This window comes from Rhipicephalus microplus, unplaced genomic scaffold (genome assembly GCF_043290135.1).
Source record: "Rhipicephalus microplus isolate Deutch F79 unplaced genomic scaffold, USDA_Rmic scaffold_12, whole genome shotgun sequence".
Taxonomy (NCBI): domain Eukaryota; kingdom Metazoa; phylum Arthropoda; class Arachnida; order Ixodida; family Ixodidae; genus Rhipicephalus; species Rhipicephalus microplus.
The window spans coordinates 48736900-48761763 of NW_027464585.1; the positions used below are offsets into that span (position 1 = coordinate 48736900).

The 24864-nt window shown below is 45.9% G+C and overlaps 1 protein-coding gene across 24 annotated transcripts in view; it reads left to right on the forward strand.

Annotated features, from left to right (window-relative positions):
• The window catches only part of mtTFB2 (mitochondrial transcription factor B2), a 124616-nt gene extending 108430 nt beyond the window's left edge, over positions 1 to 16186 (forward strand). For 22 of the 24 annotated variants that reach the window (XM_075882561.1, XM_075882551.1, XM_075882555.1 and 19 more), the window contains 3 exons: positions 5503 to 5547; positions 14121 to 14260; positions 15748 to 16186. In XM_075882561.1, coding sequence (XP_075738676.1) covers positions 5503 to 5547; positions 14121 to 14260; positions 15748 to 15988 — 426 coding nt within the window. In that variant the 3' untranslated portion in view covers positions 15989 to 16186. The remainder of the gene's footprint in view (positions 1 to 5502; positions 5548 to 14120; positions 14261 to 15747) is intronic. The other 2 variants (XM_075882563.1, XM_075882564.1) reach the window with 1 other exon arrangement.
• Positions 16187 to 24864: the final 8678 nt, after the last annotated feature.

Consider the following 24864-nt stretch of genomic DNA (forward strand, 5'->3'; position numbering starts at 1 on the left):
GCCTGTTTTGGTCACCGCACGTAAAGCGACGAGCTAACTGGCGGCATTCTTCTGCGTGTCTGGCGGCGTCCAAGATCGGTAGGCACTCGGACGCGTCCGGTCGATAGGGCAGAATGGTGTCAATGGTGTGGGAGGGGTGACGGCCGTAGAGGACGTAAAAAGGGGAGAAGCCTGTTGTCGCTTGCGTTGCCGTATTATCGGCGTATGTAATGAATGGGAGGACTAAGTCCCAGTTAGAGTGATCAGGCGTCACATACATAGATAGGACGTCACCGAGAGTACGACTAAAGCGCTCGGTAGCTCCATTGGTTTGAGGGTAGTAAGCGGTACATGTGCGATGTACAATAGCACACTCAGCGAGCAATTTTTCAATGACCTCGGACAAGAAGGTGCGGCCGCGGTCACTGAGGAGTTCTTGAGGGCCTCCATGACGCAACACAAAATGACGCAGTAGGAAAGTGGCAACCTCTTGTGCTGTAGCCGTTTGAAGAGCAGCGGTCTCAGCATAGCGCTTTAGGTGGTCGATAGCAACTATTATCCACCTGTTGCCAGTCGGAGTCAATGGAAGTGGCCCATAAATATCTATTCCAACCCGTTCGAAGGGTCGGGAAGGGCATGGTAAAGGCTGCAGTTCACCGGCGGAGGCGTGTGGTGAAGATTTTCGGCGCTGACATTCGGCACAAGAGCAGACGAAGTTGCGGACGAAGGTATACATACCATGCCAGTAGCAGCGATGTCGAAGCCTTTCGTAGGTCTTAAAGACTCCTGCGTGGCCACATTGTGGGTCAGCGTGGAAAGAGGAACAAATCTGCGACCTCAGGATTCGTGGAACGACGAGCAGCCACTTGCGTCCCTCTGGTGCGTAGTTGCGTCGATAGAGAAGCGTGTCACGTATCGAGAAGTGTGGAACTTGGCGCCGGAGCGTTCGCGTCTTTGGGAGTTCGGAAGTGTCCGAGAGATGATTGAGGAGAGACGCAGTCCACGGGTCATTGCGTTGTTCGATAGCAATGGTGTCAAAGTCAAGCGATGACAATGTGGAATCGCAAGCGGAGTCAGCTGCGGCATTCTGGGACAGGGGGGAACGGGAAAGGGCGTCGGCGTCAGCATGCTTCCGTCCTGACCGATAAACCACGCGTATGTCATAATCTTGAATTTTCAACGCCCAGCAAGCGAGGCGGCCAGATGGGTCTTTTAATGTCGAAAGCCAGCACAGCGCGTGGTGGTCGGTCACGATGTCAAAAGAACGACCATATAGATATGGGCGAAACTTTCCAAGGGCCCACACAATGGCGAAGCACTCCTTTTCTGTGAAGCTGTAGTTGCTCTCAGCCTTGGTAAGTGTGCGACTAGCGTATGCCACGACTTATTCCTGATGCTCCGGTTTACGCTGTGCGAGCACAGCACCCAGGCCTACACCACTGATGTCGGTGTGGATTTCAGTTGGAGCTTCAGGATCGAAATGGCGTAGAATGGGTGGCGTCGTGAGAAGCCGTCGCAAGGTGATGAAAGCCTCGTCGCAGGCAGGGGACCACGATAAGAGGTCTTTACAGTTGCTGAGAAGTTGCGTGAGAGGTGAAATAATAGACGCGAAGTTTCAGGCGAATCGCCGGAAATACAAACACAAGCCGATGAAACTTCGAAGTTCTTTAATGGTGGCAGGTTTAGGAAACGCCGTAACAGCTCGCAATTTCTCGGGATCCGGGAGGATGCCTTCCTTGGAAACAACGTGGCCCAAAATGTTCAGTTGACGCATGGCAAATCGACATTTTTTAGGTTTAATTGCAAACCGGCGTTAGTTAAGCAAGTAAGGACGTTCTGAAGGCGACGTGAGTGTGTGTCAAAGTTAGGGGCGAAGAGCACGATATCATCGAGGTAACACAAGCATATCTTTCATTTCAGTCCACGCAGGATGTTGTCCATCATTCGTTCGAACCTTGCAGGTGCATTGCAAAGTCCGAAGGGCATGACGGTGAATTCATATAAGCCGTCTGGCGTGACAAAAGCGGTTTTGGGGCGATCGGCCTCCACCATAGGGACCTGCCAGTAGCCTGACCGCAAGTCTAACGAGGAAAAGAACTCGGCACCCTGTAAACTGTCCAAAGCATCGTCAATGTGTGGTAGGAGATAGACATCCTTCAGCGTGATCTTGTTTAATCGCCGGAAATCGACACAGAAACGAATAGAACCGTCTTTCTTTTTGACGAGGACCACCGGAGACGCCCATGGGCTTTGTGAAGGTCGAATGACGCCTCTGCGAAGCATGTCGTCTATTTGGTCAGCAATGATGCGGCGTTCTGTAGCGGACACGCGATATGGTCGTTGTCGCAGCGGTGAGTGGGGCCCAGTGTCGATGTGGTGTTCTACTGCTAAGGCACGGCCGAGAGATGTTTGTTCAACGTCGAAAGAATGGCGGTAGCACTCAAGAATTGTTAGGAGTTGCGAACGCTGTGAAGATGTCAAATATACAGCTATGAATGGTTGAAATAGGTTCGCCGACGTTCAGTCAGCCGCTGAGACGACAGCCAGTTCACAGACGGAGGTAGAAGGCAGCCCATTGGGGACGGATGTAATTCTGGTAGAACTGATTGTCTCGACGTGGCCAAGGCACTCGTGACAAAGTAGGGATAAAGACAAAGGGTAGGGATAAAGACGACGACTCATGATTATACATTGACATTGTGGTTGAGCCTTCTACAAGGTCGAGAGCAGCAAAAGGCAAGGGGAGGGCTCTTCGGGCGACGAATATTGGAAATGGTGTGAAGAAGACCGTGCCGTCTGATATGGCGCTGCGTGAAACTGGTACGAACGCAAAAGAGCATGGAGGGATGCAGGTGTCATCGTTAACGACAAGTTTAGCGGCAGACTGGGTGTCGACGGACGCTTGGTCATCCAGTGAGCAAAATTCAACCTCAGTCCTAGCACAGTCGATTACGGCGTTATGACGCGACAAAAAGTCCCATCCCAAGATAATATTATGGGAGCACGATGAAAGAACCATGAACTCTATCGTATACAGAACGTCCTGAATTGTCACGCGGGCTGCACATACTGCGGTCGGTTGAACAGGTTGAGCACTGGCTGTGCGAAGCGATAATCCAGAGAAAGGCATTGTAACCTTACGAATTGAGCGGAAAAATCCAGCATCTATAACAGAAACAGCTGCACCGGTATGTACAAGAGCGACAGTAGGGATATTTTCGACGAACACATCAATAACATTAGTAGGTGACAAATGAGGCATGATTTGGCATGATTTGGCCGCAAAAGAGACACACACAAGAAAAGGAACACTCAAACGACAAGCACAGGCGGCACACTCGTTTGAGTGTTCCTTTTCTTGTGTGTGTCTCTTTTGCGGCCAAATCATGCCATTAAGTAAATACCAACTAGGCCAACAATCAGTATTATGACAAATGAGGACTTGGGCAAACCGAAACTTGCGCAGTTCTTGCCTCAGGAACTGCGTCGTCTAGTTTTCCTCCTCGTTAGGCGCGGGCCGTCAACGCATAGGAGAAGGCGAGCGGCGGCTTGGAGAGGGCGAGCGAAGACGTCCCGACCGAGGGCGGTGTTCGTCCTGGTAACGGGCTGGCATTGGAGTGGAGGAACCATATCGCGCGTTGGAGTCAAGCGGGAAGAAAGGCTCACGGCGGTTTTCATTGGCGATATGCGTCCGGCGGCGGCAATACCTTGCGACGTGTCCGGCGTATCAACAAGCGTAACATATCGGGCGATTGTAGAGGGTGCGCCACGGGTTGGCGGTGTTAGTGCTGGTCGAGTGAACTGGAGCTGGGGGATAGCTTCCGCGAGGCTGGAACGGAGGCGCAGGCGCCTTGCGAGTTGGCATGGCTGCAGCCGCGGCGTAGGTGAGAGGAGCAGCCACAAGATTAGGCTCGCGAGCAACTGGTAAGGCCTCGGCGACCTCTCCTTGAATGACGCCACGTAGAAACGATGGTAAAGTTGTGGTAGGTTCTGGTGTGAAAGGCACCAAGGAAAGCTGTCGTGCGACATCTTTGCAGACAGATGCTTTTATTTCGGCTATTAGTGACGCTTAGTCATGACCACTGATCACACTAGACAGCGATGCCAAATCGTGCGCTGGAGGACGTCTTGTCAGAGCTCGCTGCTTCCACAATTCATCGTAGCTTTGGCAGAGGTTAATTACGTCGTTAACAGTGGTCTGGCTTTTCGCCAAGAGCATTTGAAAAGCGTCGTCGTCAATCCCTTTGAGGATGTGCTTACATTTTTCAGCTTCCGTCATTGCGGCATTCACGCGTCTGCACAAATTGACGACGTCTTCTATGTAACTTGTGAAGGTTTCAATCGTTTCTTGTGGGCGTGTGTGTAAACGTTGCTCGGCACGAAGTTTTCGGATGGCAGGTCGATCGAAAACTGCTACAATCGACGTTTTAAATTGCGGCCATGTTCGGACGTCTGCCTCGTGGTAAAAGTTGACACCCGCGAGGTAAAACGACACGCGTGTCAACTTGTCCGCGTCCGTCTATCTGTTTAAAGCGCTCACCCGTTCGAAAGTCGAGAGCCAATCTTCAACGTCGTTGTCATTTGTTCCACTGAAGATTGGAGGCTCCCGCTGAGGAACACTGCCTGGACAGGTGGCCGGAAGAGATGGAAGCGTCTGCTGATCGGCGTCCGACATAGCAGAAGGTAGCCGTCGAGAACGAAGTTCCAGGATGGTAGCGAGAAGGTGTAAGGGACGGTACCCGGCACGGCTCCACCAATTATAAAGGAGATTTATTGAGCAGAAAGGTTGTTGCTTGGAAGGCTTGGAAGGCGATGCACCAGCCGCAATTTCCGAGCTCGAGCCACTGCCGCACGCTCGATGCTGCTGCCTCTGCGCCGGAGTACTTCCTCTTCTTTACAGTCCTTTTATGTCAAGGAATAATGAATAACTAATAGTGAGTTCTATAGGGAGAACAGGAGCACTGAAAAGCCCGCTGGAAGTTCTGTTTGGAGCCGGCATGTTTCAGTGGTCGAACTAAAGTCACTCAGTGGTAGAGTGAGAGCAGTTTTGTTGCACCGAGAGCAGCTATTTGTGCTTGAAAAGGCACGGTGGACGAGTGACCTTTGAATGATTCAACCGCCAAATTTCTTGTCAGCCGGCGAGCGCAGTGGCAGAGGTATCAACCACGTGTAGTTTGACACCGTTGTTGTTGGCCATATTAGCGACATTTGTACGAGTGGCGATGATGGTGTCGTGACGTCGGTTGAATGCACTGTTGCACAAATGTACTATATATGACTGCGAATGAGGGTAATGGCAAACAAATGACTGACAGATTTCACGCATATTTTGCTGCTGCCACACAGAGAATGCTGGGGATTTGAAATGTTTTGGTCATATGCTGTATTTCTCTGCTCTCGTCTCCCTCTCACCTGCTCTACGCATGTGTCACATTATAGTGGCTGGCCCTGCTGTCACTGCTCTCTTCCCCGACCTCACTACCCTTCTGCTTCTGTTCTCACAGTGAAATTTGCCATATGCAGGTATCGCGTGAACTTTTCCTGCCCGCCCGTGGAGCAAAAACTCAGGTAAGAAAAACTGGCACTTGTGTTATTGCAGTCTTTCACTTTGTCCCGTTTGTTTTACACTATTCAAACATGTTTTTAGTAAGTGTACTATTATCGACAACTATAGTTGCTTAAAACATACATTTTCAACTTCAGTGAGTGCAATCTTGCTTTCAGATTGCATTTAATTTTGGGCAGTCACGCACTGTTGATGTACACAAGAAGCATGGTTTTATACACATGTCAGAGCATGGCCAAATATCAGTCTTCGACATGTTGGGGAGCTCATGTGCACACTCTGTTAGAAAAGCTTGCTAGAAATTTGTATATTCATTGAAGGAGTGAAATAGTTGCAGACATTTTTTTAGTGTGATTTGCATATTATCAGGGAAGTAGTGCCCTATACAGGGTGCCCCAGATAAGCCTAGCCAAAGTTTCAAAATATCAAAACATCCTTCATGAGCTTGCAACAATTAAATGTTACTGATTACTGCATGTAAAGCTGACTGGGCTAGTTGGTCGGGCATACTTAAAATTAACAGTGCAAAAAAAAAAAAAACAAAAAAAAAAAAACAAGGCCACTGCATTCGCTTTCTAGATTTAAAGATTTCATTCTCGAAGGACCACACATGCTCTATTCCACACGTGTTATGAGCTCTATTCGCAGAAGCCTATTCTCTCGTTCTCGTCGAAGCATACCAACTGCTAGTAGTAAAGAGAGCCATCGTACAGTCATATTTCCAGAACACTTTAGGGAGGTCTTGCCAACATGTCTTGAAAGTTTGTCTCCTTGCACAATCGAAGCACCTAGGAAAATAAGCGTACCCACGCCCTTTGCTTAAGGGCAGTGACGGCAACGCAGAGCACTCCACTGTGGAAAAAACAGGACAGGGTATCGGTCATTCCGTACATGCACTCTGGGTCCCATCGCCTAAAGAAATTAGGACAATGCCTCAACCGTTTTCAGCGCCCCTGACAAGTTGTCCCAGTTGGCAAACAGGACCTGCCCTGTGAAGAAGCGTGGTAAACTGTGCCTAGTCAATCACAGGGCACAGTTTCTTTACTCTGTGCAGGGCATGGTGTACAGGATCTCATTGTTGTATGGTATGTGTTACATGGGCCAGATGCCTAAACAAATGCCTATGAGAGCGCGCCAGTAACGTTCGTAATGGGAAAAATGGCTTCCTCGTGTCACATGTGTGGGCGCACTCTGCAGTTTTGAATAACGTTAGGGAAAAGCACGCACGCATGATCTTTGAGGCTGCTTAGATGGTGCTTGAAAGGAGCATGTGCATGAGCAAGCCATCAGTTACAATGTCACACAGAGAGCTCTGCTTCTTGGAATGTGGGGTCTACACTGCAGGCGGCAGTGACTGTTGATAATTTTTTGTGATTTCCTATTTTCGCTATCAGTTTTCCTGTTTTTTTGCTGTTTCTTTTTTACCTGTTTACTCGGCTATTTATAAGAACTTTCTTGTAAATGGAACTTCAGTTGAACGTCAGCGCTTGTCCAGTGTGTTTCCTGTCTGTGGCCATGTTTATTTCATGCTGTTAAGTATTGCATGCAGTCAGTATTTTTTGTTGTGCCTAATTTTGTAATTAGGAATACCTACTAATTAACTTTTGAAGCAACTAGCACGGGTGGAAATTCCAATTAAAAATTCCAATAAGGCTGTTTCAAACTGTTGTTTTTATGCTTAATTTGGGTGCCAATAGGTACCATCATTTCGAAGTGCCAACAGACTCGAAAAAAGTATCACGTGACATGCTCCTTAACATTCCGCGTACAAATGATATACTACTTTCCTCATGGCAGTTCTCGACAGTAATAAGTAGCTGATGAGAGTTGCAACGTGTGCTTGTTGGTGATGTGCTATTTCGAAAAATTTGATGAGCGCTAAGCGACGCACAGACCCGAGAAGGCACTGTATGGTGTCCACATGTGTGTGCCTTCTCATGTCCGTGTGTCTCTTCAAATTACATCGTCTTTTTAAAAGTAATAAGTGAATGCAGCACTTGTCACTTTTGCTGCCGCAAGCAACAAGTTAATTGCGCAGCCACCGCCCACCATTGCTGCCCTGTAGTTCTCTAGAGAGCAACACACATGGCCAAATGCTATGGTCATTTGCAGGCGGGAAGCACTGCAGTTATGGCGCGGGCAAGCCATGTTGTACTTATTTTTTCTTTGCATGACCATCTTAATCTGTTAGTGAATGACTCTCTACAGAAATTCTCAGTTTTGCGAGAAACAAAGTGCTTTCATTACATTCTTACCCTTCTTTAAGACGATGTTGAATATAGATTTGGGAACAGGCTTGGAGAAAACGACAAAGTGCTTTCATCACATTCTTACCCTCCTTTAAGACGATGTGGAATGTAGATTTGGGTACAGGCTTGGGAAAATGAGATAAAGAAAAAATGAAGTGGAGGGACACTTTTGTTGGGGTTGACGGGTGTATACATGAAACTTAAGGCATGGCTATGCTGTGTTTTGTAGGAACTGTGTTTTGTGCACACTGTGAAGTTGCAAGCCTTTATTCTCTGTTGGCTCTATCTATCTGTCCTGTCTCCTACTCTCTTCTGTTTACTTCCAAAGTTCCTGGTGGCAAGGGTTAACCTTGTGTAGTTACCCAACCTGTGGTAGTTATATCTGGTTATAGCGGTGATGTATGACTGGCGCCTTCAAGTGTTCTACCTTGTAGCGTCCCCTTGTTGGGCTCGGTGGTGGGTGGTCACCATCGCCGCTGAACATGAAGTCCACCACATGGCAAAATCTTTCCCCCCCCTCAATGATCGGTCCCTGAAAAGGAATCGCACCGATGAAAGCTCCAAACGAACCGGAAGCGATTGTGAGCACTTCCCACGCTTCCTAGTCATACACTCTCTGGCAGATAACGTCTCTGTTGCAGGACTGTCGGTTTTCCTGATAGCTAAAACCCTTGCTAACTTAATAGGCAAAAAGTACGACGCAAAGAAACTGTCATCCGGTGATCTTCTTGTTGAAGTAAGCCAGAAAGAGCATGCAAACACTCTCCTTAAACAGAAGCAGTTTGCCCACCTGAATGTGTCTATTACCCCCCATCGCAGCCTTAACACTGTTCAAGGCGTCATTTCACAACGTGATCTGATGCGAGAAACTGAAGCTGACCTCCTTGAAGGCTTTCGAGAGCAAGGCGTAGTCGCCATCCGCCGGATAACCATCAGGCGAAACAATGAAGAAGTGGTGACGCCTCATATAGTACTTACATTCAACCGCTCCACTCTGCCAGAATCTGTGAAAGCTGCGTTCCTTCACTGCAAGGTCCGCCCCTACATACCCAACCCTAGAAGGTGCTACAAATGCCAGAAATATGGACATGGGTCGGATACCTGTCGCGGAAAACAAACATGTGCAAAATGTGGTGATCATGAGCACCCAACAGAGAGCTGTACTTCCACGCAAACAGAGTGCCCTAACTGTCACGGGCCGCACGCAGCGTACTCGCGGACATGTGAAATTTTCAAAAAGGAAAAGGAAATCATCCAGATTAAAGTAATGGAAAACATAACATACTCTGAAGCCCGGAAGAAGGTGTCACTCTTCTCCGGAAGAACGTACGCTGACGCAGCGCGCCGAGGGGCCGGGCGGCGTCTAGTGACGGTGGGCACGCAATACAGCTTTGCTGATGCGTGCACATCTCTGCCCCCCACCAAGCAGCCACAGGCTGCACCAACCTTTCACGTCCCGGAGGTCGAACTTCATCAGACCCCAGGGACCACACAGACAACTGAGACACCTGTCTCTTCTGACAAACCTCCATTAGCTTCTGAGGGTCCACCGGAGGCAATGGAAGTGACACCAGGATCCTCAGCGTCTAAGATGCTGACGGAATCCTCCCAAGTGAGGCGGGGCTCCATAGATCGCCTCAGAGGGAAAAGACACCCGCCAGTTAAGCCTCCTAATAAAGGCAGTGAAGTGTGAATAAGTCCTGCTCTTTTCCTCATTCATAAAAATGGCTGCCGAAAATATTATCCAATGGAATTGCCGAGGCTTACTTAAGAACTTAGACGACATCTATGAAATATTTGCACAACACCAACCAAACATACTTTGCTTACAGGAAACACACCTAAAACCTACACACACTAGCCTTTTGAAAAGATATATGGTATACCGAAAGGACAGAAAGGGCACTTCCCATTCATCTGGTGGTGTCGCTATCGTGGTGCAGAAAGCAGTTCCGTCTCAAAGCCTCACTCTGGTTACTGACTTAGAAGCAGTGGCAATACGAACCCTAATTTTTGGACGAGTAACAACCGTGTGTTCACTATACATCCCTCCAGACCACCAACTCTCTACTAAAGAATTTGAAACGCTCATCGACCAGCTTCCGCATCCATTTCTGTTGGTCGGAGATTTTAACGCGCACCACCCTTTATGGGGATGTAGAAGAACGGATTCTCGAGGCTCCCTAATCGAAAACTTTCTGTTGTCCTCCGGCTCCTGTATATTTAATAAAAAAGAGCCAACATACTTTAACGCAGCGCACTACTCATACACAGCAATAGATCTTGCTATCGGATCTCCTTCACTCTTGGCAACCACTGAATGGGCTGTAATTCATAACCTCTATGGAAGTGATCATTTTCCTGTTTGTCTAAAATACAAAGGAAATACGGGTACATTGACTGTGAATGTAACCAGGTTTCGAGAACAGGGTGCGAACTGGACGAAATTCCGAAAACTCTCAAAACTATCGCGCTCATCAATTGAAACCCTAGGCATCGATGAATCTGAAGCGTTGGTCACACTGCACATTATACAGGCCGCAGAGCAATCCATCCCACATACATCTAACAATACACGGAACAAAAGACGACCTTGGTGGAACTCTGAGTGCAAAAATGCTCGTGACAATCAAAACAAAGCATGGTCGAAATTCCGCAGGTATCCTACAGTCGAAAACTTGGTGAATTTTAAGCGTGCAAAAGCAAACGGTAGACGTGTTCGACGAGAGTCTAAACGACAGAGCTGGCAATCCTTCCTCTCATCCGTGAACTCTTACACTGACACACATAAGGTCTATAACAGAGTAAGAGCACTCCAAGGGCACAGCACTCATTCGATGCCCCTTGTTAGTACTGCTGGTGATACACTTGAACACCAGGCAGATGCCTTAGGCCAACACTTCGAGTATATTTTCAGCTCAGCACATTATACAGACTCCTTTAGGCGATACAAACTTGCCGAGGAACGTAAACCGATTCGTGATGACAGGCCATCGGCGGGGGGGTACAATGCCCCCTTTACTATAGGTGAACTAAAGGCAGCACTGGCAAAGTGCGGCAGCTCAGCAGCTGGCTCGGACAGGATTACTTACGGCATGCTGAAACACTTACACGAAGAAACGCTTGACGTCATCCTCATTCTTTTCAACAGTGTATGGTCCTCTGGGCGTCTGCCCATGACCTGGAAAAAGGCAGTTATCATACCCATCCTTAAACAAGGAAAAGAAGCCACACTTGCTGCTAGTTACAGGCCTATAGCGCTGACCAGCTGTTTGGGCAAGGTGTTCGAAAAAATGGTGAATTGCCGCCTTGTGTATTACCTTGAATACAATGGCCTCCTTGATCGTCATCAAGCTGGATTCAGGTCTGGCCGGTCGACAACTGGCCAACTGGTAGCATTTGAATCCTATGTCAGGGATGCCTTCATTCATAAACAGCACTGCCTATCTGTATTTTTCGACTTAGAGAAAGCTTACGACACGACATGGCGTTATGGCATTCTCCGTGACCTGCGATCTTTTGGAGTGTCAGGAAACATGCTGAATACTATTGAAAGCTACCTTTCTGACCGTACATTTGTGGTTCGTGTTCGTAATGCCTTATCAAAGTGGTTTACGCAAGAAAATGGCGTCCCCCAGGGTGGTGTTCTTAGCTGCACACTATTCATCGTAAAAATGAACTCCATAAGCACCATTATGCCTAGAACAATCTCCTACTCTGTATATGTGGATGACATTCAGATCAGCTTCAAATCATGCAACCTAGCCACATGTGAACGTCAGATTCAGTTGGCAGTAAACAAGCTGTCAAGCTGGGCAGACAAAAATGGGTTTAAGTTTAACTGTGACAAGACTGTTTGCGTACTCTTCTCAAAACTACGTGGCATAAGGCCACCCCCCAATATTTCAATTAACAGACAAACCATAACTACCAAAAAAGATCACAAATTTTTAGGTGTTGTGGTTGATGAAAAGCTCAGCTTTGTTGCACATATCAAACAGCTACGACTTAAATGCTTGAAAGCCTTAAACCTGCTCAAGATTCTCTCACATCAGTCATGGGGCACAGACCGTGACTGTCTGCTGAACCTTCTCAACAGTGTAGTGCTATCACGTATCGATTACGGCTCGGTGGTTTACGAGTCAGCTTCAAGATCTGCATTGAAGATGCTTGACCCAGTGCACCATCTTGGGCTTCGGCTGGCCAGCGGTGCTTTCCGGACCAGCCCAACAGCCAGCCTGTATGTTGAGACAGACCGGTGGTCACTAGAACGGCGACGTCAGTTTACAAGTGTCACGTATGCCACCAAGGTGCTTTCCCATATCGACCACCCAGCTCGTGCGCTATTGCAGGATACATCGAACGCCCCCCTGTTTTTGAGGCGACCATCAGCTACGCCACCGTATCCCCTCAGAGTGGCCTCACACCTTGGAAATATGCACATACCGGTCTCCAGTCTTCAACTAACCTCTCACAAGGACACTGCTGTGCCATGGGAAATGCAGGCTATCGATTGTGACTTGTCATTCCTAGAGGTAGGAAAAAATGGCCACCCAGTCGCGATCGATCAACACTTCAAGTACCTGCAGGCCAAATACAGGTGTGCTGAATATTATACTGATGCCTCCAAGTCCTCCGCAGTCGCATGTGCGGCACACGGTCCCGCTTTCTCTGAATCTAGAACAATGAACAAACATACCAGTATATTTACTGCAGAATGCTATGGCATACTTTTAGCTGTAACGCACATTTTAAAGGAGAAAGAGCCAGCCTCGATCATATACACAGATTCTCTCAGTGCTGTGACTGCGCTGTCCTCCACTAAGATACTCAAAAACCCAGTTACTAATACACTTCGAAAATGCATCATGTCAGCCCGCAAATCTAAGCTCAAAATCATGCTATGCTGGATTCCGGGACACTGCAACATTGCTGGCAATGAGATAGCGGACAAACTTGCGAAGTCAGCAGCACTCCGCCCATCAGTTGACGTAAACACCATCCCGTGTGAGGACCTGAGGCCACTCATCATATCCCAAATGCGTAGACAATGGCAAGAAGAATGGAATGCAGCAAACGCAAACAAACTGCACTTAGTAAAGCCAAGAATAGGAAGATATCTGACTGAAAAACGTAATAGGCACCAAGAAGTTGCATTGTGCAGACTCAGGATCGGTCATACACATGCAACACACTCGCACCTTTTAAAGAATTCTCCAGCACCACATTGTGCAAAATGTAGTGATGAGCTGTCTGTCGTTCACGTTCTAATTACCTGTCCGTACCTCGAACCAGAAAGACTGTGTCACTTTTCAAAGCTGTACAAATGTCACATTCCGCCTCATCCACAATTTTTTCTTGGAGACGATCCCTTGTTTCCCCCAAAAGTAGTCCTAAAGTTTTTAGCTAGTGTAGGCTTCCTACATTCCATAACATATTCTCACTAATCTCAGCCTCTTCTCAATCCTGAGGGAACCGCTGAGACTTTTTTTTTATCAAATGTCATGCAGCACGCACTCCTTGTCTTGACAAGGACTGTTGACGACACGGCATGACTTTGTAAAACCCATAAGCGTAGCCCGTTTTAAACCCATCACTCATAGTCACTACACCTAAGTTTAAGTTCTATACACTACTCTTTTACTCTTGCCACCCTGAGTAGACTTTTAATAATCAAATCGACCAAAAACCGTGTGTTTGGCGCTCTTTGGCCTGCGTTGCCCTTGCGCCACTAAAATTTACCATCATCATCATATTCTCTGTTGGCTCCTGACAGAACCAGGAGATAAGAAGTCACAACACAGGGTGGGAACTGTTTCAACAAGTGTGACGCTTGTAGGGTGCATGAAATTCCATTAACTTGTGTGAAAATGTGGATCAGTCAGGTAAGCTGACGTATCAGTCTTTGTTTGCTTAAGTTCGGGGTTTTCTGGAACTCTGCTGATTGTGCATGCCTGCCTAGCCACTGCCAAAGATGTCACTGCCAGCCGCTGTTCCGCAATGTGAAATAGCAATAGCTGCGAAGTGTTCAGAGTTAGAATGAGCATGAAATCTTGGAGGCATACTGCTATATCAGGCTCTAAAACAACCGTATCAGTAGACCATCGCCATACTTGCTGCAAAATGCTTTTTTTAAAGCTCTGCCGAAAATACTGATGCATATGATTTGAGTGTTCACTTGTTTTTTCTGTGTGAAAGGTGTAAGGCTACCTGAGAAACCATGAAGGGCAGTCACTTCTTGGGCAAGGGTTGAACTCTAGCATTGCCAAGTTTTTTTTTGTGTTTTTTTCCTGACCATTAGTGGCACGTACACATCTGTGTTCCAGGCTCCGTTGCATTTGTTGCGGTTAGTGCCACGCAGTGACCTCTGGAATTTGGCAGGCGGCCCCGAGCGGCTTCACGAACTGGTGTTCTTTGTGCGCCAGAACATGGTGCGCCGCACCGCTTATGTGCTGCCTTGTCTCGAGTGAGTGTGTGGGCCTTCCACAGAAGTCGTGCTTAGGGGCTTCTCTATCATTTCTTTGCCCATATGCAACCACTGAATGCATATCTTAGTTTCCTGCAGGCACAGGATACCAATGTAGAAACTTCATTATAGCATCTCTTATTTACTTCATTACCCACAGTGCCAATGCGCATTGCAGTAAGGGAGGGTATACAAAATGTGGATTACAAAAGAAGATACATTGTCAGCCAAACAAAGTCGACAACTAATCACCATCAGCAACACAAATACATGTAAGAAAACAAATAGAGAAAAACAGCAAAAAAGTCATTCTATCAGAAAAAAAAAAACATTTGACATAATAAAGCAATGTTTGAAGGCTACTGTTTCCACTCTCAGATTGTTTTTGGGAAAAAAAAAACGCTTTGAACTACATCATCCTTGCATGAAATTTCTCTCGTATTTTGAACATATGATGGATGCAGTCTGAGAGGTAGTGTGGTGCAAGTAATATCTGGCCTTATGAATTCCGACACGGCAATGATAGACCTCATGAAAGAACTTCAAACACAATTCATGTAGACAATTGCATAGGTAATCTCGATCTAATCATATGTATGTATCTATTGTAATTGTCTTAGCGTGTTTTGCTGTGTTTCATTCTATGTCTATCAATGTCTTTTTTAATCATCTATATTTTTTCTATTGTAATGTTGAATTTGCCATATCTTGATAGACTTTTATTCAGCCAAATTTACTGGCCAAGCATTTTGACCGACTGATCGCACAGGCGATCGAAATGCTCGGCCTGTAAATTTGGCTGAATAAAAGTCTATTACTACTACTACTTGTTTATTACTGTTTTATTCCCCCACTCACACAATGTTCCAAACATAGGAACCCGTGAGGTATTTGTATAATCTTTCTTTCAAACTTAACCAACCAGCTGGACCCTTTTCAATTTATGAATGCCTTGATTGACTTGTGGGTCCCAAAGTGTGCAGGCATATTCAAGAATAGGTATTTGTCTTGTACAATAGCTTTTTAGTAAGAATAGAAAAATATTTTGCATTCCATAGTGAAATTCCCAGCTTTTGCTATAACATGATCAAACTGTTTCTGCCACGTTAGCTACACTATAAGACAAGTGCCAAGACATTTGTATTCAGATACTATTCATAGGATAATTGCTAACATGGAGATTCTTCTTCCTCGTGTAAACTGTTTCTTCCTGGTGTAAACTGTTGCATACCATATGTTGGAGTGATCAATGGTTCTTACTTCACTCCGAAACACAGAATCGCCTGCCAATAAGCAAATTTGGGATTGGATACTATCAGTAATATCACAAAGATGCTTGAGGTACACCAGATGTGACATTTGGGATTGATTGAGCCCCGTTAACAATGAAAAACTGTTTTCGTGATGTGAAGTATGGCCTTATACCAAACAGTGGATGTATGTAGACTGCAGGTTTTCGACTAATGATGTATGGGGTATGGTTTCAGAAGTCCAGGAATGCACAATCTTCAGATGATTTTGCTATGGTATACACTCTGTTGGCTGCACTGCAGGAAGTGGATACCCGGGTGTGGGCCACGGCTGCTCCGTGAAGGAGCCACGCGGGTCTTTGAGCGCATGGGTGATCTGAGCCCTGAGCGCATGCTGCGGCTCTTCCAGCTCTTCTCGGCACTGCCCGAGTACACCCAGTCTGCGTTCACCGCTGCAGTGGCCAGAGAGGGCTCCTGACACCTTCATCATGGGTGCATTCTGTGGACAAAGAGGAGTTTCAAGCTACACGCCTGTCTTGTCATATTCGCTCGTTGGTACGATAAAGTAGTGCAATAATTTATTGATATATCTTTCTCTGTATATGAGCTGTGTGGTTCAAGTCATCTGACTGACTATAGAATCTCTCCAACTCAAATAAAAAGGCGAGCAAAAGTATGATTGTTCTAAAGTTTGAAAGGGGCCCTGCAACACTTCTTGAGCTTGAGGATGGTCAGAAAACGCTGCCGATCAATTGTAGCCATGATAGTAGCCATGATAGTAGCCATGGAGTGGGCACGGGAGCAGCGCATCAAGCATGATGCCTGATCTGCGTGTTTTTCCAATGCAGGCTGCGATTGCGCTGTTGGTGGTCTGGCTACCGGCTGTCTCTTCTGACTCGGCGTATTCGCATCTGCTCTGGCAGGTGCATTCTTCTGGCGTCAAAACCACAAGCAGTGGTATATTCTTCAATGCAACCTCATCGGCGAAGCTCGACCATCATCTGCCAACAGCATCGACAATGACATCGCTCCCCAGAAACCACAAAAGCAGCTTGCGGACCAACCTGTTCCTCAGTGGGCACGGGAGCAGCGCATCAAGCATGATGCCTGATCTGCGTGTTTTTCCAATGCAGGCTGCGCTTGAGCTGTTGGTGGTCTGGCTACCGGCTGTCTCTTCTGACTCGGCGTGTTCGCATCTGCTCTGGCAGGTGCATTCTTCTGGCGTCAAAACCACAAGCAGTGGTATATTCTTCAATGCAACCTCATCGGCGAAGCTCGACCATCATCTGCCAACAGCATCGACAATGACATCGCTCCCCGGAAACCACAAAAGCAGCTTGCGGACCAACCTGTTCCTCAGTGGGCACGGGAGCAGCGCATCAAGCATGATGCCTGATCTGCGTGTTTTTCCAATGCAGGTGTGTAGAAAATATTCTCTTTATGCTAAAAAATCGAATAATACCTGCCTTTTGCTGTTCCCGTGCCCACGGGTTTTGTTTGATACCATTTGTGACTGCTTTTCCATTGCCTTCCTATTATTGTGTTGTGGGGATATTGAAGCTAATCCTGGGCCAACAACGCGTTCTGAAGCGCTATTGCAACTTGAAACGCTACCCGAGAACCCCGCTGAACAAATGAGTGTGCTATTTCAGCTCCTTAAAGACGTTCATGCACGTTCTGTTCAAAGTTCGAAGAATCATGCTGATCTAGCTGCTGACGTAAAAACCATAAAAAACGGTCAAAAGGACGTCGAGACGAAAGTAAGCGGAATACTAAAAAGACTAGATAAACTAGAAAACAAATCCAAGATTGTCGAAAACTTCGAAAGTGAGCTATCAAGCATGCGTAGTAAGGTATCAGAAACTACTGCTCAAAACAGCTTGTTACAGGCTCGCCTGGACGAGCTTGAAGATAGGTCTCGACGTGACAATTTAATTTTTCATGGGTTTCCAAATGTCAAAGAATCTTGGGAAGAAACTGAAGCAAAGGTGGTCACTGAAATTACGTCCGTCATAGGGTCATTTTCGCCAAACTCGATTCATCGCGCACACCGACTAGGCTCATTTTCGCAAAACCGATGCCGTCCCATCATTGTAAAGTTTAGCGACATCAAAACTAAAGATAAAATATTGTCTGCACGCTCCCAATTTAAAATAAAAGACATAGGCATTAGCGAAGACTTCTCGCCCGCTATGCGCATCATCCGAAAAAAGCTCACTGATTTCGCAAAAAATCTGCCAGAATCCCCCCAATTTAACTTACGTTACAACAAGCTATATGTTAACAAAAAATGCTACATGTTTGATACTAACGCTGGACAGGTTATTGAAGTAGAACGGCCTGGTCGAGGTTTCGAAAGTAACATCCAGGCACGTGTCCCTTCCTAGGAACGCGCGAGGGGTAGTGGCCCTAAATCTAACCCAAGGATCTCTGTTCTGTTCACGAACATAAGAAGCCTTCTTAACAAATATGATTCTTTATCTTCCGCAATAGATACCTGCGATGCACAAATAATTGTGCTAACCGAAACGTGGCTCCGTGCGCATGTACAGGACTCAGAAATTTTTAATCAAGCGAGTCATTTTGCAATTTATCGTTGTGATCGAACTGCGCATCGGGGTGGCGGTATTCTGTTAGCGATATCCAAAAACATATCTTCTTCTTGCATACACATTACCACCACTCTTGAAACTATCTGGGCTTTGCTCACTATTGGCCATCAAAAAATCGTCCTAGGCGCATGCTATCGTTCCCCTTCGTCGTCCTCAACATTTGTTAACGAACTCCACGACGTTATGAACCACATCGTAACACGTTTCCCCAGTTATCCCTTATTTTTACTCGGCGACTTTAACTTTCCGAACATAAATTGGACTACACAACCAGCTTCCATTTCTCCTTTTTCGACACAAGCTTCTGAGTTTTTTAACTTTTGCTCTATCTTTTCTTTAACGCAATTAGTAGATCATTCAACTAGAATATCATCTCACGCAGCTAACACTCTTGACTTAATCCTAACTATGCGGCCCGATTTTATTTCCAACATAACGTACTTGCCCGGAATCAGCGATCATTCTCTTCTCAGTTTTTCTTTTAATGCATCATTCCCAAAAGTTTCAAACAACAAAAAAGTAATTCGTGACTACAAAAAGGCGAACTTTCAGGCTATTAATCACGAGTTATCCATCTTTCTTGATACTTTTTTGGCAAACTTCGATGATCATTCTGTTCAAACTAACTGGGATATATTTGCGTGTAAAGTTTACGATCTAACAGAAAAATTCATACCGAAACGCACTATCACGTGTAATCAGCGCGCCCCGTGGTACAACGCCCACTTGAAAAGGCTGTCTAACTGTAAGAAGCGCCTTTATCGTTCTGCCAGGAAATCGCCAACTGATTCTCGATGGGAAGCTTACAGATTAGCATCGAACGCTTACATATCTGCACTAAAAGCTGCTAAATCTTCATTTTTATCCCAAACCTTGCCATCCATGCTTAATAATAACGTTAGAAAGTTTTGGAAAGTCATAAATCCGCCACATGATAACAGTATTTACTTAGAAGACGCATCGGGCAATTCCATTTCCTTGAGTGATTGCGCGGCTGTGCTCAATGATACATTCACGAAAAACTTTTCTGTTCCTTCTACAATTAATGCTCCTAGCGTGCAGACATATAATTTTCCTGTAATGTCCTCCATCTGTATCGAAGCGCCAGGTGTGGCTAAGTTAATTGCTGGACTTAAATACCATTCTTCACCAGGTTACGATTTAATAGACTCGAAGTTTTTGAAGAATACAAGTTCATTTAGTTCTATTATTTTAACAAAAATATTCCAGCAATCACTTGACACATCTACGCTACCCATACAATGGAAAATAGGTAAGGTGGTTCCACTCTTCAAATCTGGCCAAAAAACATCCCCCGCAAATTACCGCCCTATATCTTTAACTAGTACCTGCTGTAAATTACTGGAACATATCATATTCTCACATCTAGTCAATTTCCTTGAATCAAATTCATTTTTTACATCTGCACAGCACGGTTTTCGCAAATCGCTCTCATGCGAAACACAGTTAATATCTTTTACTCACAAGCTACATCGCATTTTAGACCAATCATCAAAAGCTGACTGTGTTTATTTAGACTTTTCCAAAGCCTTTGACAAGGTATGTCACAAGCTGCTACTACTCAAACTAAGCAAACTCTAACTTGAAGACACCATAATGAAGTGGATTGTATGTTTCCTTAAAAATCGCTCGCAATTTGTTTCAGCTAATAATCATAACTCTTCACTCAGCCAGGTTTCCTCTGGTGTCCCCCAGGGATCTGTTCTTGGACCTCTTTTGTTTCTTATTTACATTAACGATCTGCCTTCTCTTATATCCTCTAATGTTCATTTGTTTGCCGACGACTGCATAATTTTTCGGGAAATAACTGCTGACAACGACTCCTACTCTCTCCAATCAGATCTAACTAGTGTAAGCAACTGGTGCAAAGAATGGTTAATGGAACTTAATGTCACTAAATGTAAAGTAATGCGTGTATCGAGAACTACTAGTTGTATGCCTATATATTACCTGAACAATACACCACTTGAAATCGTTTCCTCTTACAAGTACTTAGGTGTTCATATTACCAACAATTTAACTTGGACGAAACACATCGAATACATTATTAACAAGGCAAACCGCATGCTAGGTTATTTACGTCGAAACTTTTTTTCAGCCCCGTCTTCTTTAAAACTTCTTCTATACAAAACACTAATCAGATCAAAACTAGAGTACGCAACACCAGTATGGGATTCTTGCCACGACAACTTACTCACCGCACTTGAACTTGTTCAGAATAATTCAGCCCGTTTCATTCTATCAAATTACAATAGAACGGCAAGTGTAACGGCAATGAAAAGTAGTATTGACCTCCCATCTTTAGCATCACGACGTCGCATTTTTCGCCTAACTTTATTTCATAAGGTTTATTACCATGCTTCTCTCCATGCTGAACTGCTTTCACAACCTCAGTACATATCATGTCGAATTGACCATAATCATAAAGTTGGAGTTGTTTCATCTAACACTAAATATTTTGCTGAGTCTTTCATTCCAAAAACATCCCGAGAGTGGAACCACCTTCCCGCCGATGTTGTTTCCATACGCGTTAATCACCTGTTTCATCAAGCATTAGCTAATATTGTATAATCAGGATAATCTACGTTTTTTCTATTTAAACACATGCTCTGTTTTTTCTGTTTTGTACATCTTGTTACTCCTACTCCCCTCTTCAATGCCCATGGCCTTGAGGGTATAATAAATAAATTATGAAGGTCTCAGGAGCCCTCTCTAGCCACTGCAGCGGTGAACGCAGGCTGCCAAGAAAACCCAAGTGAAATTTCGCTGTGCAGCACGGGCCTGGAATTCACAAAGAATTATCAAAGTCACCTGAAAATTGCTTTCTCTTTCCTCGACAAATGACGGAAGGCGCTCACACATAACTTACACATCTATCAGCCATTGGCTGATTTGAACATGGCGCGCTCGGTTGTTACAAAGATTGCCGCAAGAAGCCGTCACTTGTCCACGCGTGTGCGCGCGATCGCACTAAAAAAGTTGCGCATGCGAAAAAAAAAAAGAAAGTGGTCATAGGGTTGAGGCGCACATGGCGTTTTTTGTTTGCCCATCCCATTCCTTCCTGCTTAGCATCCAGCACTTTCGTCGGGACGAGAGAAGAGAGAATGCAATTGCTGCGTGTGACAAATCTTTGTAACTCTGCTCCTACTGGATGGATTCTTAAAGTTCATGTGGCATTGAACTTGTGAGGCAATACGCTTTTCCAGTGATTTAATTTAATGATTACTCAAAAAAGTGTTTCAGGGCTCCTTTAAGGGGTTGTTCTCAGTTATGTATTGAACTGTTGGTAAATGATGTGCAATGTATATCATACAATCTTTCTTTGCCTTTTTTTAACAAATGCTGCAACAATTGTGCATCTGTCTTGTTGCTTTTCGTTTTTCTTTTTGTTCTCTTCTCAAAGCTACAAGAGCAGATTTTTTAAATTTCTACTATTGTGCGCTCCAAGTGCTATAGCAGGTATCTAAATTGTAAATGACTCAAGGCGTCGCACCTGCTGTCTGGAAGGTATAGCCTAGTCGAGCCTTTTGCTGAGTCTCCCAAGACAATTGTAAATTGTCTTGAATGAAGTTTGAATGATTGCTTTGCAGCGGTGCATGCTGGAAAATAATCAAGACAGTCTTGCATTGGGCTTCAAGGAAGCGCAGAGCTGGCCTTTATTTTTTTCTCTCTTCCTTCATTTCTCGAGTTTAAGATGCTGTACTTTACTCATTGCCCCTCGTCCTTCTACCCCCTTGCTATACGAGGCCGTGCAAAGTCAGCGTGCCAGGAAAGCCAAACAGCAAAAACCTTAGAATCATAGGTGCACAGGTTTGAGTCCCGCCACCTCATGATGAATTTTTTGCGCCACAATTATACTTTCTGCTTGCGTGTCTGTCCCTCCCCTCACTGGTCAGGGTTATTATTACAGCTAGCTGAAGAAATAGTCGAAGCAGAAGATGACTGAGGGGAAGATAAAAAAGCATATTATGTTTCGCACATTTGAGTGAATACCAAAATTTCATATAAAATTTGTAATGTTCTTATTTGATTACCTCCTATTACTCTAAAGTTGCATAAGATTTTACAAGATCACTCAATTCCTTGCCGATCCCCCAAAGAGGTGCAAGTCGCAAGAGAAGGTGAACAAAAATGGTACAAAGAGAGCACTGCCAATTCATGATCATGGTAGCGAGGAAGGCAGCAGTTGGGTGTGTTCCAGATGAAACTTTATTTCGGCGAGCCTGTGCCCAGGAAACGAAAGTCAAACTGCAGCAATACACACTGTAATGGTAGCAAACAGAGTCGGCTATCGATTCAAAACAAGTGCTGCTATATCCACTTAGTGAATGATGATGAGTGGGCGAAGCTCCGGAGGTAAACCATGAATCCTCCGTACGTTTTGCCCACTCGATTTTATTACAAGGCTCCCCCAAGCGTACGTCGCCGCACTAAATCGAACGATTGGCTTCCACCAATGACACGCGGCATATGTGACATTATTTTTATTTTATAACATGTCGCATCTTTCATCGTCAACTACAAGTACCGCCGTCTAGTTTATAACATCTTGCGTCTTTTCATCATCAGCTACAAGTACCACCATCTAGTGAACACTGCAAGAACTAAATCAGAGGTGGCTACATGGATGGATGGATTGATATGGCTGTACCCGTTAGATCGGGCAGCGGCTAACGCCACCTAGCTATAATACTTAGTGAATCTACAACTAGGTTTGTCTTTTTTTGTTCTTTAAATAAAGAAGTTGAGGGCTGGTACATTCTCTATGTGCATTCCCCTGAACCTATCATACATCCTATGTGACATCAGTGCATAATCTATCGTCGACTGCAGCCTTCCTATCTCCCATGTTACTTGCCCTTCACACTTTTCAGTACTGTTGCAAATGATCAAATCCTGCCTTTCACACATATCTATGATCATTTTGCCTGTTGGGTCAGTATACCCATCCATATCTTCTAAGTGCGCATTCATATCTCCTAGTATAATTATCTCGCACGCTCCTCCTAATTCCTCAAAGTCCTTTGATATACACTCCATCATTGCCTGGTTTTCCTCTCTGGCCTTTGCTCCCGTTCACAAGTACACCAAACCAAGGAGTGTCACCTGCTCAGCTACCTTCCCTCATAACCATAAATGTTTTGGGGATCCCTGCTTGACTCTTTGCCAACGCATAATTTTGTGTATGAATGCATCAATTCCACCCCCCTTTTTGCTGCCTTCTGTTCTATTGCAATATTCTCATACGTAGTCCGGATTGAAAGGTGGTTGCTCCATGTCCCGAAGATGTGTCTCTACAACCCCATATATCATCAGCTCTTCCTGCCTCAACTGCTCTTCTATCTCTTCCCACTTTGACCTATTCCTGCCACCTTGCATGTTAATATAGCCTATGTCTGACTTATCTCGGCCCTTCTGCTTACGTAGATTCCTTCTACCATGGACTCCGTGTGGCTTGAATATTTGTGCTCCTTTAGAACCGTCTTTGGCTACGCTGTTGGCCTCAGGGTTCTGGTTCCCTCTAAAAAAGCTGTGGCTTGGCGACCCATCCTATTACCAACTCTCCTGCCCGTCGCACTATTATAGTGAATGCCATCCTGTGCAAAGGGGCGAGCGCCGGGCTCGTACACGTCACAGTTCAGCTCCACTACGCTGTATTTGAGTTGCTGGGTTATACCCTTGACCGCACATTGGCCTCTACTACCCTCCTTTCAATCCCACGGGACTGTCCCCAGACCTGTGCATATCGTCACATGTACACTCCTAGAGGCGTCTTGGAGCTTCCGCATTCCATCCTATGACTGTTTTTGAAGATTCTGATCCTTGCCCTTCAACACATCATTGAGCCCAGCATGAATAATGACGAGATTTTCGCCCTCCATGCTGTCCTCTACAACCTCTTGAGCTTTGGGGAGTACATCCGCCATGCTCTTCTGGGACTGGGCCTCCACCCTCACTCTCCCATTTTCCTTCACTATCGTGAAGGTGCCATCCCTAACCCTGGCCACGTTAGAGTCCCCCACAACTAGCACCCTTCTTTGCTCCAATCGCTGGCTTCCTGTTTGTGATGGTGCCCCTGTTTGCTTTACCTGTTTCTCTCTCTGCCGTCTGTCCTGTGTTCCTGCCCTGCTCGAAGACAGCCGCACCACCGAGCTGTATGTTCTTGGAGCATCTGTGCTGTGGCCAGACACTGCGGCCCCCTGACCTCCTTTCTTGCCTGTCGCCTTCTTCGCTACCCACGCTTTTTGTCTCACACTGCTCGGAGCCAAGGCAAAGCACCACTAGCTCCTTTACCTGATGCTCGAGCTCGGTACGCCCTTCCTGTTCTTTTCGAAGGTCGCCCTTCATTTGCTCTAATAGGCTGGCGGTAGCCTCCTCCCGCTCACGCGACGCTTTGAGCTGTTTTTGAAGTTCTATCCTCTGCTCCCGTTCCACTGTAAGCTCCCCCTGAAGCCCCTGGATGCTAGCCTCCATGCGCTGCACGGCCACCTTCAGTGCCTCGCACAGCCTGCACACGAAGCTCGCCTTCTGCTCATCAGCCAAACTCATGAATGCTGTCTCGTCCAAGTCGCACCAGCGCTTGCATTCTTCTCACTGCACCAGCTCACTCTCGCTCGTGGTTTTCCTAGCCTCCTCAGCCATCGCCCGCCCGGCCATCGGACCGAGCGCCCGACAGGCCTACCTTCAACCCTAATCCCGCTATCCAGCCGCCTCCGTTAAC